We start from the raw sequence: 17,101 nt of genomic DNA on the forward strand, positions 1-17,101 counted from the left end.
CACACGCTCAGACACACACCACCGCGCATGCACGCACAAACACACACACACACGTGCACGGACGCTCATATAGGAGGATCCCAGCAGCGCAGCGGGCAGTAACCGGCGGAGCGCGCACCGGACCACTCCGCTAACTTCTCCTCCTCCTCCAGCATCTCCAGCCTCAGCAATCATCTATATATAGTTAAAATATCAATCCTAAAACCAGCCGGCGGACCAGAGACTCCCCCGGTAACTCCAGACCGGTCGTCATCGTCTGTTTTCCACTCCCGAGACTGCGGATTTTATCCTTGATCTTTTTCCAGTGGATACGGAGAGTGCGCACCAGCCGCGCCGCCGCCGCCGCCCGACGTCCAACTAACTCTGCGGACATCCAGTATATTCCTCCACCTCCTCCTCCTCCTCCTCGTCCTCCTCCTCAGAGACACAAACCCGCCGTGTGTCTGCGCCTCCGTCCGGCTCTCATCTCCCCGCAACCGGCTCCACTTGTCCGAGAGCAACAGCCTCCGCGGCGCGTCAGTGAGGTAAGAGATTCCTCGGTCCCCATACGGCCAGCAGCAGCTGGAGGGAGGGGGGGAGGGGGGAGGGATGGGGGACATGGAGGTCAGTTTGACCCCTAAATCAATTAAGATTGCAAGTGGGGGGATATCCACACAGATGTGCATTGTTGCATCCTTGGTACCAGGCCATCAGGAGACCCGGCAGCGTTACATAAAACTTCCATCCTCCCAGCTCCTTCTCCTCCCCTCTGGCCTGATGTGACCCTGATGGAGACCCTGTTCCCTGTTCCTGTGGAGGGAAAAGTTGGTCCAAAGCCACGGTTCCAGGCAGTATAACGCTCCGTCCGTCCACTGCCGGGTTTATTCTCCAGACGTTCTGGAAGTCGGACTCCGGAGCCGGCGATGCAGCCCGGGGCGCGGACATGGAAATCCGCCGTCAGCCCCTCGCCGTTGGCCGCTTGCATCCCTTCGTGGTCGTTTCACGTCCCGTTGCAGTTTCGTTGCATCATTTTTGGTGTCATCTTGCGTCCCTTCGTGGTGGCTTTACGCCTGTTAAAGTTTGTGCCACCAAAGACTGATTTGTTTCTGGAGGCTTTCGGGCTCTTCTGTGGTCATTTTGCAAATATCTGCACTGATTTTCCACATTTTTATAAGAATTGTGTCTCTGTAGTTGTTGAATCATGTTGTTGATGATCTGTACTGTTGATTTTTGCATATTTGTCTTATTTGGTGCTTCAGTATGTCGTTAAAGGAATATATTTTTGCAGCTGTATTGTCTTTGTGGTTGTTTTTCGTTCATTGATTCTTTATTTCTGTTGGTTTTTCATTATTTTGCAGCCGTATTGTGCCTATTTGTAGTTACATTTTTGCTTCTTTGTAGTTCATTCATGGTGTTTTGAAGCCAGATTGTGTCTCTCTGTAGTTGAATTGCGTTAATTCTTAATCTTTACCAAATAATGCCCCATTCTAGTCAATTTCCATTACTGTAGCTGTGTAGTGCATCATTTTAGTTATTTTAATCATTGTGTTGCTGTTTTAGGGCTCACTGCTGTTGCTTTCATGATTCCGTGGCCATATTGTCCAGCATTGTTGTTGATTTTTGACCTGGATTTTGTCTCATTGTAGATATTTTTCACTATTTTGTTCCTAATTTGTATTTTCGTAGTTCTTTTCTGTGGTTTCCTTGTGGTTGTTTTGCATTTTTCTGTCATCCTTTTCTATATTCATACATATAAAGTTGTAATTTTGTCTTTCATTTAGTTCTTTGTGGCCGTTTTGCACATTTTTGTGGTTATTTGTCAGCTCTTTGTGGCTGTTCAGTGCTTGCTGTAGTCGTTTTTTGTGTGTTGGGGTCATTGTCTGTGCTCTGCTCGATGTCTTTCTGAGCAAAAAGGTTTCAATCGGGAGGTGCTGTGGCGTCCCCGGACACTGGTCTGACCCCGCCTCTGTGTCTGAATCTGCTGTTCCCCCCTGTGGGCACCTCACACACACACACGCACACACACACACGTCAATAGCCATACACACAAACATCATTTCCATCCAGTGCAGTTCATGCCAATACTGATGTGATTGCATCGACTGGATTCGCCCCCACCTCCCCCCCCCCCCCCTCCCCCCCCCATGCAGACAGGGCCGCTGGCCTGACGCCGGCCGTCCGGCTCTCAGTCACTCCGGAGCTCATCGAGGTGCCGAACGGATCGGCTGCTTATGAAATCTCAAACACGGTCCGTCAGCATCTGGCATTTATTATCCTGGGCAGCATCTCCTCCCCGTTTAACGGCGAGGAGCCTCTTCTCTCCGTCTCCGTCTCCGTCTCCACTCTCAGCTGGCCAGAGGAGCGCTGCCTGCTCCTGTCTATTTTTAGCCTCTATTTACAATGCAGTAGCTATAGAGGCAAGAAGAGTCTCTCACTCTATTTCCAATCATCTGTCTCTCTGCCTCTCATTTATTCTCACCTCTCTCGCTCGCTCTCACTTCTCCGCCTTCGTTCCCTCTCCCTTTGTTTTTTTCTTTCCCGGTTTAACCTTGAGCCATGATCGCTCGAGTCCGAAAGACGGATTCAACACGTTGTGAGGCCGAGGGAGAAGGAGAGGAGAGGGGAGGGGTTAAAGGTTAATCTCTGGATGCTTTTGACCCAAATCACTAAACGACCTACATACCCCCCCACCCCCCTCACCCCCCACCACCCCCCACTATCCCCTCCTCAGGCTTCATAATGTCACATCTGAATGACTTCATCCAGTTTCAGCCTTTTATTAATTACATGTGTTGAAAAACGAGGAAAAAAAAGTTCAATTAGGAGGTCTCCGAAAAATGGATTTAATGAAGAGAGATTAATTAACTTTTCCTCCATCTTTAGTGGCGAGCGCTCTCTTCCTGGCTTATTTTAGGCATTTCCATGCAGATACGAACCCTCAACTGAAAGTTATCACACACAAACACATGTTGGTTCAGGGGCCAAGTTCATCTCCAGTGGGCTGACACGTCGATACTGTCGCAAAACCAAACAATTACGACTTCGAATGTCAACATGAAGCCAATTTTAATCAAACCTACTGGTGAAAAAACACAATGAAACGTCCAACTCGCCGCGACAGCACGGCTCTGAGGCCGAAGCTAGTCATCCGTCTTTCACGGCAGCGATATTTCAGCTCAGGTCTCAGTGTCGTGTTGTGTCCAGTAACTCTTAACTCTGAAATCTTCACAATTTCTTTGGTGGTTTGGTAGATCAGATTGGAGCCTCCTTACGGGCCAGTTTTGGACCACGAACCTTATGTTCAACACTGCTGAATATAGCTATTATAAATAGATATTACTTTTCTTTTGCTTTTAATTCTGCAAGATTACACCAGTATCACATTTCTATTAATATTTCATGTATGCCTCTTTTACTTCACCTAGCTTTTAATTTATTTGTAAACATTTCTTTCGATTTCTACGTCAAAATTTGAGAAATGTAAGAACTTTTTACTTCTCCTACAATATATAGTTCTAAATGGTCAAATGTTAAGATGTTTTGTTAAATTGAACTGAACTTAACATCATTATGCACAATCGAATAAATATTGTTTCTAATCTAGCAACATTTAAACATTTTTAAATGCAACTTTTCAGTTCTTTATTTTAAAAAAAGTGAAAATTATGTATGATTTATATTCTTCCACTTCATAACTATATGGCACATTGATCTATTCTATAAAATTTAAATAAAATACATTTGTGGCTGCAATGTGAGAACATGTGGAAACCTTCACGCAGTGTGAATAGTTTTAAATTCAGTTATTTATTTATAAGATGATCATCAAGCTTCAGCAATGCGAACGCTGCTCTGAACTCTGCATATTGATTCTCTTTTTTTTTTTTTTTTTTTTTGTTAATTTCATAGCAGCAGCGCTCCAAGCCCTGCAGTGTAAACAGAGCTGGAGCATCGGTTCAGACACTGCATATATAAGTTGAGCGCGGCTTTCTTTCGACAGCTCAGCTGAGTAAACACGTCGCGCTGCGATCCGCCGCGGCAGATGAAGAAAATTCAACATTTAGTCCGCGGCTCGTTCTTGAACTGGCACCAAATGTTGTGCCATTGTTGTGACTCTGATGAGGAGAATCTCACTTTTCCTGGAGGGACATTTCACAGCTTCTCAGCCACGTTTTCACGGATTGCCTCAAATCGTGGTTCCTTGAGTTCGTCTCATTAGAGTTACTCCTACTGAGCATCAGATTATTGTTATTCTGTGTATTATAAAGACGCTATTAGTATTTAGCTGGAGGCACGGCAGCGTTTCTATCAACAGAGATGGGAATGCTTTTCAGGAGTTCATCCAATATTAAACTGTTTACATTTTTTGTTGAAGAGTTATTCAGAACTGGGAAAAACTGATTGAAAAATGACTGGAAAGAACAACAGCGGAACAAAGAATGACAAAAGAAGCACAGAGCAGACAGGACGGAGATGTAAAATGTGACTGAATTAGACTGACAAGGACTGAATGATCACAAAGAAATGCTCAAATTTTAAACAACTTCATGGACTAAAAACTGATCACGAGGAATTCATAAACACTGTTGAACAGTCTCAAAGAGCCCAAAAAACGTCTCAAAGATGACGCTGGACAGCTTGAAGGAAGCACATAACACTTTTTTAAATGATAAAAAACCTACAAAGAGAGTAAAAGCGGCAACAAAATACTCAAAATAATGATAAAAACAGCAAATCTGACAATGAAAGTCTTCAAACAACCATAAAGATTCAAAGAAAAACTAAAAACATTTCCAAATAGTAGCACTAGAGACTAAAATCTTCAATAAAAAAAACCACAAAGACTGAAAACAAAAATAAAATCATCCAAAATGACCAAAAACACTCACAACCAGATATATATATATATATATATATACACACACACACACACACACACACACACACACATATATATGTATATAGACTCAAATTGACTCAAACCAACAACAAGAATGTTGAAAACAACCAAAGAATGACTCACAACAATTAAAAAAAATACTAAAAACAACCACAAAAAGACACAAATTGACTACAAATGACACCAAAAGAATCAAAACCCAAAACAGACTAAAAGACAATCCTGGTCTCAACAGAACAATGTGTTTAGGTAATATTTAATGTGGTGTGGAGATCATGAAAAGAGCTCATCTTTACACACTCGAAGAGAGTTTCAGCGGCTCCGTTGGAACACAGTGAGGTAGATGTGGATGAAACGTCCATTTTTGAAAAAAAAAGAAAAGCATTAATAACATTGACTGCACAGGGGAGGTAATATTTTTGACTTTAACGGTCATTTAAAATGGATTTTTGTTGTGTTTTGAGGTTGAAAATGGCATCGGCGCAAGGCGTGACTTTTTGATATAACTCTGACTCCGTCTCCGTGGAAACCGATTCTGTAAACCTGGCCAGCCACAGTGTCCATTTTGGCCAGTAAAATCTCAAACGAGTCATAAAATTTGATGTCCTCACTGGGGATTGCTGGTGGACGAACACAGCTCTGAACTAAGAAATCACTGACGGAGCGTCAACGGTCACCTTACTGCTGGCAGCGTTAGCATCAATGGATGCAACAGCGAGCTGCCAGAGTCCCAGCATATGGTTTTTCAAACATTTCTGTATTTTGAATCAGGTAGTGTCATTCAAAAGAGCTTTATGGCGAGTTTGTACTCGTTCGCCTGGACTTGTCCACACAGAGATCTCAATGGCCACAGGTCTGACCATCCTGCTGTAAACTCTTCAAATCATCCTGCCGATACGACTTATCCGTCAGAGATATCTGGACTCTGAGAACATCCTCAAGCTGCTTTCATGTGACATTCTCCCGCAGTGTGGGATTATGGGTCCATTTCTCCATCACTCAGGCTTTGTCTCATGACCAGTCGTCTTTTCTGGTATAATGTTTTCCACATTAGAAGAAATTAATCAATCGAATGGCTTTTGAAATCCACAGGCATCAGAATGAAAAAAGAAATGCATCTTCTCATGTAAGTGTTACGCTTTCATTTCCAAAGGTCTGAAGTCAAACAGAAATGTTTGGGCCACTAGTGGGCGCTGTTGTTTGTTTATGTAATGAAACTATGCTCGGAGAGCAGAAGGCCATAAGTATGTAAATGAATAACGATCCGCCACTGAGCGGTGCATCAACCAACGTATTCGAAGACGGTATGGACGTTTTATTTTTACACCCTCGTCTCCAGCTGAGCAGGAAATTTGCGTCGTTGTCACTAAACGGTTGGCAGGTTTTTTGGGGGGTTTTTTTTCCCCCCGAGAGACGAGTTTCCTCATTTTCAAACCCAGACAGCTTGTTTTGTCAGAGAATTGTGAACACGGTCCCGCGGCACCTCGATTCCCTCGCTCGGCACGGTGGCTCCTTGCAGATCCGGAACTCGGAGGTGGTGCCGCCGCCTCGCGTCGCGTCGCGCCCGGCTGCACGGCGCCTCGCTCAGGCAGGAGGTCACGGTTCGACGACCTCTCCCCTCCCGCCCCCCCCCCCCGGCCCATGGCAGAGCTTTAAAATCAGCAAAAAAAAACCCTCAACGCTGCATCGACGGATGAAGGAAAACATGAGAGCACTGCAGCTTCCACGGCGTCTCTCCTCACATTACCCACATCCTGCGAGAACCAGAAGCTTTCAGACTTTCTCTTAATGGCAGATGGTGCAACGCCACAGGGACAGGACTTCCTACGTGTTTATCCTCTTTAGAGCAGCTCCTCAACCTTTGAGGAAGCCGAGGTCCTTGTTGTGACAGTCGGCAGACGAGGGCTTGTGGGACCGCCGCACCGGAGCGCCGTCCAGGGATCACGGCAAAATTTGCCAGTAATATATCGGCGCAGTGATATACTTTTAAACGCGACAGCCGGTTTAGACCGAATGTGATATTTCAGATGGTTTTATCAGCGGCGACCATAATTGGACATGAGCAGCTCCTGGCAGGGCAAGAGAGAGAGAGAGAGAGAGAGAGAGACAGCGAGAGAGAGAGAGAGAGAGAGGGAGGGAGTCGGCTAATGTGTGGAGTAATGGATTAACCGTTTCAAATTTGTGAAAATGGACAGGGAGCACTTAGTGAGGAGGCGTCTGTGGGAGACGGCAGGAGACAGACAGAAAGCAGATATCAGGGAGACGCCTCGAGCCAGAGCTCACGGCGGAAACACCGCTGCCTTGCAACATGGCACAACAGCGGCCGGGCCGCCAGCCCTTTATGTGTTTAAAACACTCCCGCGGAAGATAAACACAGGAGTATTCATCCCATTCAGATGGCGGTGGTCATGTTCTACTATGCCAGGGGTGTTAAACATGAGGTCGGTGGGCTAAAACTGGCTCTCAAAAGCACCAAGTATCAAACATCAAGCTAATAGTAAAGAATTCAAAGAAAAACAAGATAATATAACAAGATAATATAGGGCTGCTTGTGGCCCCTGATCTATGCCTTTCCCTGCACCTTCATCACTCTTCACTCTTTAGCGAGGCCAAACAAATAAATGATTCGATTTCGAAGACAAGCTCACCTGTTTCCATGGTGACTAAATGCTTCAACTGACGGCAGCCATTAGTGGAAGTTATCACCTGTAGCCGTGTTCCAGCTCTGGCGCCTCGTTTTTAATGACCGACGGAATCCGCCATGAATGGACGAGGCTGTCGAAACTCACCGACTCCTCCAAACGCAGCCCACGAGTGTGTCTGTTTCCACGGCAACCGATCATCCAACAGGTGTTTCCCTCATTGCCCGGGAGACTTACGCAGCATTCCTAACAGTGTCGCGTCTCAGCCCCGTCCAGAAGATGGATGTGATCAGTCAGGGCCGACAGTGTACGGCGGTTTGGAAATTCTTTAATATTAATGAGAATCGCAAAAGTAAACAGAAAGTGAATCATGCTCTGGAGTCTGAAGCCTGTTGGTACAACACAGGGAACTCAACCATCGGAAACATTTGGTCCAGCAGAGTTAGCCTGATGCTGATCATTATTTTAACTCCTTGGTGGATCCAGTAGCATTGACATGTGCAATTAATAAAAATTTAAGGACAAAATGTCAGAATGTATCAACACTTCGGTTTGAATTAACAACTTAAGTAATGTTTTGTTGAAAAAAAGTCAAGTATCTTGTGAAGTGCGCAGTGATTTTTTTTCTTCTTTTTTTTGCCGTACACGATGCTCCGTGTTTACTTTCAGTGATAAATTGAGCGAATCCCTCTCCGACGGGGGAGCAGACTGGAGAAACTTAAAACACGGCTGAGAATAAGATCATAAATTAGCTGCATAATAATTAAAAAAAAAAAAAAAAAAAAAAAGATCTTAGATAAACTGGGACACTTGTGAAGAAGAAACTAAAAAAAACAGATAAAAGGGATCGGAGAGAGAGATTTGGAAATAGAAAGAGCAGACAGAGATGTGAAAGTGGAAAAAAGGCAGAGTGAAAATAGGGATGAAGGAGATGAGGAGTGATAGAGAGAGAGAGGAACGCATCCAATTCCACTGCCGTCTCCGGAGGATGCGGCTGAAACCTGATCTCAGTCAGGAACTGGCCATCACTCTGCCTCGCTGGCTGTCTTATATTGGCGAAACACACACACATGTACACGCACGCGCACACGCACGTATTGTCGTGTAATATTGCACCTGGTGTTTTCCACAAACCGAACTCACAAAAGGACCTGCATACACACACCCCGCTGACTCACCTCACTGATTATAAATTTCACTGTCTCTCTCACACACACACACACACACACACACACACACACACACACACACACACACACACACACACACACACACAGAAAGCATAGTAAAGGGAGTCATACAGGACGGAGCCTCCGTCAGCAGGCCGTGTTTCGCCTCAGGCTGTTAGATGTTCTGCCACATGATTGATTAGTTCTAGTCCAACATCTTTTTTTGAGATGGGAAAATCATTAACCTTCAGGTTCAGTAAATACTGAGAACCTGGTTTATAAGAAAATGTTTTTTCACACAAAAAGCAGACGTTAGGAGCTGTATCGTATGTTGTTGTTGTTTTCTGTGCGTGTATTTAGTGTTAAATTTTGGAGATCGTGTGTTTCTAGCAGTTTAACGGCTGCTGATGATTTGTGTTTGTAGCATAAATATGGGATAGTGTGTCCCAGCTGCACCTGGTAGAGACAGAAAACAGATTCATTATGACGAGTAGAGGCTGTAATATTTATGACTGAAGCAATAAAAAAAGAGACAAATAATAAAACAATGGGAGAAGTCAGAGAAATAGCAAGCCTTATATGTCCCTCAGCTTCAGCTCAAGAGGGAAACCTTGGTACATCCTGAATACTACATCAGTATGGCAACATCATCTGGGACAATCACATTTTTAATTCAAAATAGCCAAGAAAAACCTCCAAAACCAGCATGCAGTGAAATTAAACCTTATCCGAACAATACGTGGTAAATGGGCTTCAGTTGTATAAAGCTCAGACACAGTGACCTCTAGTGGTTGTATTCAGTATGAGCGCAGCAACGCAGAGAATGTAAGAGGACCTGATGTGCCTCAACTAAAAATAAAAATACACATTTCCTCACTACACATATTTTTTCCAATTTTTCTATCCAATGATTGTTAATTTTCTTAAAATTCTATGTATATTTTCAGCCACACACTCATTTTAAGAAAAATCCTTTCACTGGCCCCGCCCACTAAGACACCTTTCTGGTTTTTCCACTAAATTTCACATAAATACTTGGATACATTTTGGAAAACATGGCTTTACTGATTGCATTAAACGTGTTAATAATTTCATTTCAAGACAACATTTTAACTATAACTCCAAAAATACCTCCCCGTTGTATCGTCACAGATTATATAGAACCATTTCCTCTCTCGCTTAGCTGTCATAAAGGACAATTGCATAATCTCTGGCATGTTTTTGATGGCCCTTCAAAGACCCGTTGTTGGTTTGGTGTTGAAGCACCTGAACGGGATCAGTTCTGAGTGCGCTCGGCTCGCCCGAATCCTCAAATGACTCACAGGGGCGCGTCCTCGCACACACCCGGGGGTGCACAACCACGAGCACACACTCCGCAGAGGGGCAGAGCCTCATTGAGAGAGCGCAGTGGACGGAGCGTGGGCGGGCGGGCGGGCGGGGGGGCGACGGAGAGCAGTGTGGAGTCGCCATGCTGTAAATCCAAAGTTGGCTAAAGCGGAAAAAAAGATCGATGGATGGAAAACATCACAAGGAATCAGCCAAAAAACAACTGAAATGATACCGTATGAGGTGAAAGTACAAATATGTCAAGCAAGCTGTGTCTCCAGAAACATCTGTCTTTGTCCTCACCTTGGCCGTCTCCTCCTCAGACAGATCCACTTAACATTATACTCAAATACAATAATCAATCTGAAATTCCCTTCAACAAAGAAAATCAATGTGACCTGTCAGAGCGTGTGTACGTGATGCATTAAACTAATCTTATTACGCAGCAGGAAGTACTCGGGTTTTCAACTTGCGTGAACTCTGAAGACCTCTGCACTATTCTTCTGAACATAAAGAATCCAATAAGCATTGATGAAACGTAAAGAGCCTGTAGGATGTTCCCTGAACACAGTATCAGGCATCGAGAGGCTCAAATGTAATGAAGCCATTCCCGTTGAGTGCTTCTCAGAAAGTCAGCTCCAACACGGCGGGACGGTGGGATCTGTGGGGCGTGACGGTGAGGCGTCCTGTCGGGATATCGCTGCACACACGCCGCCGTCGGGACGGGGAAAACTGGAGGTCGGTGGTAAAACACTGGGCCACATCACAAGGACATGCTCTCCTTTTTTTTTATTGGGTACAGAAGCAAAACATTTTCTCTCTCTGGAGGTATCGAACACCAACTCCCCCGTAACCCGCCGCTGTAAATCTCGGGGTGTAATTTCCTGACGACAGGTGGCGGCGACCAATTGCGTGATTTAGGTTGCGAGTGTAATTGCGTTTGGCTGTAAATGTGGAAACGCGGGGCCCAGAGGACAGGAGAAGAAAAACAGCGAGCGCGTCCTGCGGAGTTAAGAGGGTCGGCCGGTTCCGGCGGCTCTCGGTTGTTCTCCGGGTTGAGCAGAGCGCCGCGCTCCCTCCTGTAGGTGGACTGGCTGAGCAGCAGTTATAAATCAGATGTACTTTGTGGTGTTCTTGCTGCAGGGCACAGTGTGTATCGAGTGTGTCTGCCTGCTTTTTAACAGCGTGCTGTATAAATATAACTCTCTCCTCCTCCTCTTCCTCCTCTTCCTCCTCCTCCTCCTCCTCCTCCTCCTCCTCCTCCTCCTCCTCCTCCTCCGTGTGTCCAGGTAGAAAAGCCCTACATCGAGCTGCAGCCATGGATGAGATGGACCTGCCCCAGATGAAGAAGGAGGTGGAGAGCCTCAAGTACCAGCTGGCTTTCAAAAGAGAGAAGTCGTCCAAAACAGTGACCGAGTGAGTTCTCTCCCTCCAACATCCTTAAATGTACATTAAAATCACTTTGAATGTCTGATAATAAATCTGCTTACACTGAAAATATCACACATTTAATGTCTGGCTACCTCATTAGCATAGCATTGACTAAACACTGGAAAAGCTGGAAACGCTTGGCTCTGCCTTCATGCCAATTTCAGTATTTCTGTTTTATTCATTTAAAATGTTTCTTTATATACTTACGAATACATGTATGGTATGCGCATTGATAATAGTGGGTTTGTTCATGTTTCACAAAGAAGAAATGCTGCTACTGTGCATGTGCACTACGACTATAGTAAATAGCTTATTTGCACACGTTCAGTAGACGGAGGATAACAATGTTTTCCTCCAGGGTGTCCTGACTGTCACTCCATGTCCTCCTGGACACTGTAACAAAAAAACCCAACTGGGTTTTCTGTCCATGCAGAATATCCGTGTACTCGTCCATGTTAAGGTTTATATTGTTTTGTATCTGGTTTAATTACAAAAAACTACATAGTGTTCAGCGTTTCTGCCATTTCCATGTAAACACACATCATTTTCAAAATGTTGTTGTGAAAACGCAAAACGTTTGACATGAAAAATGCAAAATTGATGTGTTTTCAGTGGAAAACGAACCATAATCTAAATATGTGTGAGCACAAAACCAAACATACCAATGTCAAACAGTGTCTTAAGATTCACTGTTCCAATAAAAGTACTTGAAACTACCATAAGCAAGAAGCTGCAGTTCCAGAAGCGGGTGTAATTAGTTACTTCTGTAGCTCGGTTGCTTTCTCTCTTCCTTGCCTTGTATGGAAGAGAGGAAACGATGGATGGAGGATGACTGTGGCAATATTCTTCCTCTGGAATTTGAACAATGCCCTCCTCTCCCTCTCTCCCTCTCTCTCTCCCTCTCTCTCTCTCTCAAAGCCTGGTAAAGTGGATAGAGGACGGCGTCCCAGAGGACCCCTTCCTGAACCCGGAGCTGATGAAGAACAACCCGTGGGTGGAGAAGGGGAAATGCATCCTCCTCTAGAAGAAGACACCACCCACCTCGCTACGACTGTCCCCACCCCCACCCCCCACCCGGACAGCGCCTCCTATCCTCTCACCCTGAATGTACAACAGCTGATAATCCGAACACAAGGGCACAGACACACACACACACACACACACTGAATGAAGACACACACCAATCAACTGCCACACCTTCACTGCAAGTTTTAATCCTGCCACGGCAATGCATCGCTCCTATACTCCATGTCTTTATATGAATATATGACTATTTATTTATGCAGCTGACAGTCACGATCTTTCTTATTCTCTCTCTCTCTGTATTCTTTCTCCTTCCCTTTCTGAAGCGTTGGTGTGGTGTTAATGAACCGAGGAGTCACATCTCGCTGTAGATCTGCCGCGGGGGGAGATTTAGTCCCGTGTCGAGGCATTAAAGCGAATGATCACCCTCGTAAAACATGATATTAGCAGGTGACAGCCAATGTTTTAGGAGAGCTCCATCAAACTCTCCATATAAAGCTGTATCGGCTCGTAAGTAAATATAAATCACTTTGAGTTTGTACGCTGGCGTCCGCACAACAACATCTGTGTTTTATGGCTGCTTCCAGACAACAACTCGCGCTCGAGTCATGTTTTTATGGGAGTTTTTGATGAGATTGACATGGATGTGCTGAAAATAAGAACTAACGCTCAATAATTCACCCTGGATGCACAAATCCAGCTGCAAACAGCTGTCCAAACTACACAAAATCTACCAAAAAGCTACAGACGGGACCAGAACAGAAGTTTAATCACAGCAAGTCAGCTTTCTTCACAGGCTTTGGATAGTTTTTAACGTCTTCCTGCAACAATCAGAATTCAAATCAACGTAGCTCAAGGTCAAGATTTACCTCAGTGGTTTTCACAGTCCTCTGTTAATGGACTGGTGACCTGTCCAGAGTGTTTCCTAATATCATGCCAGGAGTTAAAGTTCTAAAAGAATAAGGTGCTAATCAATGTTACCCATTAGGCTTCTGCATAACTGATCATTATTTGTTACTGAAAAAGTAGCGATCATTTAAACCGACCATCCACTCCGGGTCCAGTACGAAGAGCTCAGGTCGCTATGAAAGAGTTCAGGTTTCCTCACTGAACATTTGGGTCTTGTTTAAAGAGTCCAGGTCTCACTTAAAATATCCAAGGCTTGTTGAAAGAGTCTGGGTCGCATTTACTCAGTCTGGGTCCATTTTAAGTCTTGAGATTTTGTTTAAATGGTCTGGGTCAAAATTCGGTCTAATTTGTAAGAATCTTTGCCGAGTTCAGCAAGTTTTGGTCCAGTTTAAAGACTGTCTGCTTTAAAGAGTCTGAATTTGGTTTAAACTCATCAATAAGAGCCTGGTCTACTTTAAAGAGTAGGTATCTAAGAAAAAGTTTAAAGCGTTTGGATCTGGTTTGAAAAGTCAGAATTTGATTTAAAGAGTCGAGGTGGAGTAAAGCTTGCTTTTTTTGATCATATTTAAATAGTGTCTACTTTATATGAGCTTATATACTTTTTGAAGTCATACAGACTCTGGGTAAAAATCGAGGACTTATTAAATAATCTGGTACTGAATGGTTTGAAGCTCTCTGCATCCAGAAAATAATTATGTTAAATGTCTGAAACAATCTCAAACGGTCTCCCCCAGCCTCAGATTTACTCCCAGCGATTCATACCAAATAAAACAACCGACAACATGCATGAAGCCGAGCAGCTCTCTCAGCCTTCCTCCTCCTCCTCCTCCTCCTCCTCCTCCTCCTCCTCCTCCCGGTGTGACTCCTCCATGTGTAATTCGAAGTTGCTTGTGAAGCATGGTCCGTTATCGCAGTGAGATCTGCAGCCTGCGGTGTTGTTTTGCTCGAGTGTCATGGCAGCTCTGTTTGTGTTGTCGGAGCCGAACGCCGAGACCGTGGCGTCTCTGGGGGGGGGGGGTGGTGGGGGGCGGGGGCGCTCCGGTTTACTGCTCCTTCCCCTGCTTGGCTACGGCCTCTCAAGACCACACAAACACACGCAACACACACACACACGGAAAACCCACAACTCTCCACACATGTACAGACGGACCCCTTTAACTTATTAACTTATTTATTTATTTATTGATGAGACCTCTCCTTCACCTTCGTTAGTTTTTTTGGGGGGGTTTGGTTCCTGTGTCTGCACTCCCTTATCCTCATTCTCCTACTTGAAAGAAAAGAAGAAAAGGAAAAAAAAAAGAAAACACTCCACCTTGCCAGATCACCATCTACTACTGCCTTGTACACAGTTTCCTTAAAACGAGAATGTAAATAACGCGGCATGAGGTTCAAACATCACAGCTGACCTCGGTGCTGGCCTGAGTCCGTGTGCGGGCCTCTGTGTGTGTGTGTGTGTGTGTGTGTGTGTGTGTGTGTGTGTGTGTGAGCGCGTATATCAAATTTGGACCTTAGCTCCCTGTGCGGTTTGCAGTGCACATATGCAGCTGGATCACATGCACGCACGTACACACACACACACACACACACACACACACTCTCACAAACAGGCTGGCCTGAGGCAACAAAACACACACAAAAAGAAACACACACACACACTGCTGTAGTGAGAATGTGTATTAGAGGAGGCGTGGCAAGGACGTGGGATTCTCTGGAGGACTCGGGACAGGGGGAACCTCACATCTTCTCTGGACTGTAATGATTCGCCAGCTTTTCTCCCTCAAACCGATTCTCTGTCAGGATGATATTCTGAGTCTAAACTAACATTTTAACAAAAAATAGATCTGGAAACAGCAGAGAAGTGCTGTCAGTTCCATAAATATGAGATATTTAGGCCAAAAATGAAGCTATAAAATAAGATCCTTTGGAACGTAAAAGTAGAAAATAATTAGAAGATTTCTTTTATTGGTGAATTGTTGCAGCTTGTAATGACTGGCTGGTGTTGCAGGAGTTCCTCACGCTCTACGTCAAGACTGAACTCAATGAACCGCTGGGAAAAAGCAGAGGAACTATGTCAGCCTAAAAATGCACGTAATTATGCAGAATTGGAGTTTCCCCTTTAAAAATGGCTTATTGGCTCAAACAGAGTCCCAAAGAATGACTGGAATTAAAAAAAAAGTCCCGTCATTCACTTAGAACTCACATTTCTCTAATTTAGCTCCTAAATTCAGCCTCTTCATTAGATTTTGTGACACTCTGGTGTATCTTTACGATAAACGTAAGTTCCTGAGAGGACTGCCGGGGGTCTGCCTGTCCCTGGTCTGGTTTTCTGTCCAGCTACTGTAAACATTACTTGTTTGGTTTGTTTTTGATATAATCTGAACGTGGGTATGTATGTTACTACTTATTATGATGACAGCATAAAACCTTGTCTAACTATCTAGCAGCATATTCCTTGTGAGAGTGCTTTGGAAAACTAATATTATGCATCAGATCAAAAAAAAAAAAAAAACCCTAGTGTAAAGAAGACAATGAGCAATAAATGATAGATCATTTTTTATTGAATGTTTTGCAAAAACATTTATCTTATTGAATAAAGTAGACGATTTTTAGACAGCTTGGTTGTGGTGTGTGTTTTTCCTTGAAACGGTTTTCATCTGAAACATTGAAACACAACCTTCCATACACAACTCCGCGTTTCATCTGCCCACTCTCCACTTCACTTTGACATGAAACTACGCAAACTTGTGGTGGGAAGCATATACTTTTAATGAGGGGATACAGTGTGTGTAGAGTGCAGAAATTTAATAAACGGGCTCAGTTTCAAAGGGTTGTTTTCAACATTTTGGGCCTCTGAAGTCTGGCAGAAAGCAGAATCCAGGCCACGGTTTCACAGCATCAGGAGAGATTTATTACCTTCAAACTTCTCACATGTTTCCATTTTGATGAAGGATGAAATAATCACACGTCTGTACAGAAACATCCGTTAAACTACAAACACGTGTGGATCATAAATATGCATCGCGACTTGTCGCGGCTGCCGTCCCGTAGAGATTTACATGATTAAATCCTACAATTCTGAAGGTAAAAAGCACATTTTTTATGCTTTTTGTCAGCTCTTCACATATTTAATGGGACTCTGTTTTTATTGGTTGATGGAATGTCCTAATGGACATTCTCACAGATACTTTGGCCTAATGTTTCCCACATTTTCCTTTATTACTGTTAAATCACTGGCCCCGTATTCTTGCTCTTTTCTTGGCGTCAACGGACTTGAAGGAAAATCTGTTTAATAAAATACATTTCTGAAAACCCAGCTCATGATTTCTGGAGTTTTAAAGCGAGAGTGTCAAACACATTTTGTTCAGGGGCCACATACGGTCTAATTTCATCTCGAGTGGGCCAGACCTGTAAAACAGTGTCATAATAACCTTTAAATAAGGAGCAGTTAGATAGAAGCTAAAGGTTAATGCTCGCATTCGTCCTTTAAAAAAGGAATATCTTGATCCAACACCCCCGCTGACGACTTCACATCTTCAATAGACGGATTCAGAGGGACATTTCTATCGTGCAGTAGCGCAAACAGATATATAATTTCACTGAAGTTTGCCGTCTTTAGTGATCCATAAATAACCATTTGAAAAGCCTGTGATCTTCTCACGGCCTTTTAAAGGTTTTTTTTTTTTTTTTTTTTTTAACCTCAAAAGAAGATTCTGATGTTTTTA

At 44.0% G+C, this 17,101-nt stretch overlaps 1 protein-coding gene across 1 annotated transcript; it reads left to right on the forward strand.

The window, feature by feature from the left end:
* Positions 1 to 232: 232 nt before the first annotated feature.
* On the forward strand, positions 233 to 13,053 carry gng13b (guanine nucleotide binding protein (G protein), gamma 13b). Its single transcript, XM_030089670.1, has 3 exons — positions 233 to 524; positions 11,306 to 11,432; positions 12,366 to 13,053. The coding sequence occupies exons 2-3, from the start codon at positions 11,335 to 11,337 to the stop codon at positions 12,469 to 12,471; spliced, it is 204 nt and encodes a 67-aa protein (XP_029945530.1). The 5' UTR covers positions 233 to 524; positions 11,306 to 11,334; the 3' UTR covers positions 12,472 to 13,053.
* The last annotated feature ends 4,048 nt before the right edge of the window (positions 13,054 to 17,101 follow it).

Source organism: Salarias fasciatus, chromosome 4 (assembly GCF_902148845.1).
Source record: "Salarias fasciatus chromosome 4, fSalaFa1.1, whole genome shotgun sequence".
In the NCBI taxonomy this organism is placed as follows: domain Eukaryota; kingdom Metazoa; phylum Chordata; class Actinopteri; order Blenniiformes; family Blenniidae; genus Salarias; species Salarias fasciatus.

Excerpts from the sequence above, each read along its gene's own strand:
- gng13b (XM_030089670.1), top strand. The coding sequence starts at position 11,335 with ATGGATGAGATGGACCTGCCCCAGATGAAGAAGGAGGTGGAGAGCCTC. Across the intron at positions 11,433-12,365 it reads TCGTCCAAAACAGTGACCGA|CCTGGTAAAGTGGATAGAGG; the intron begins GTGAGTTCTCTC and ends TCTCTCTCAAAG.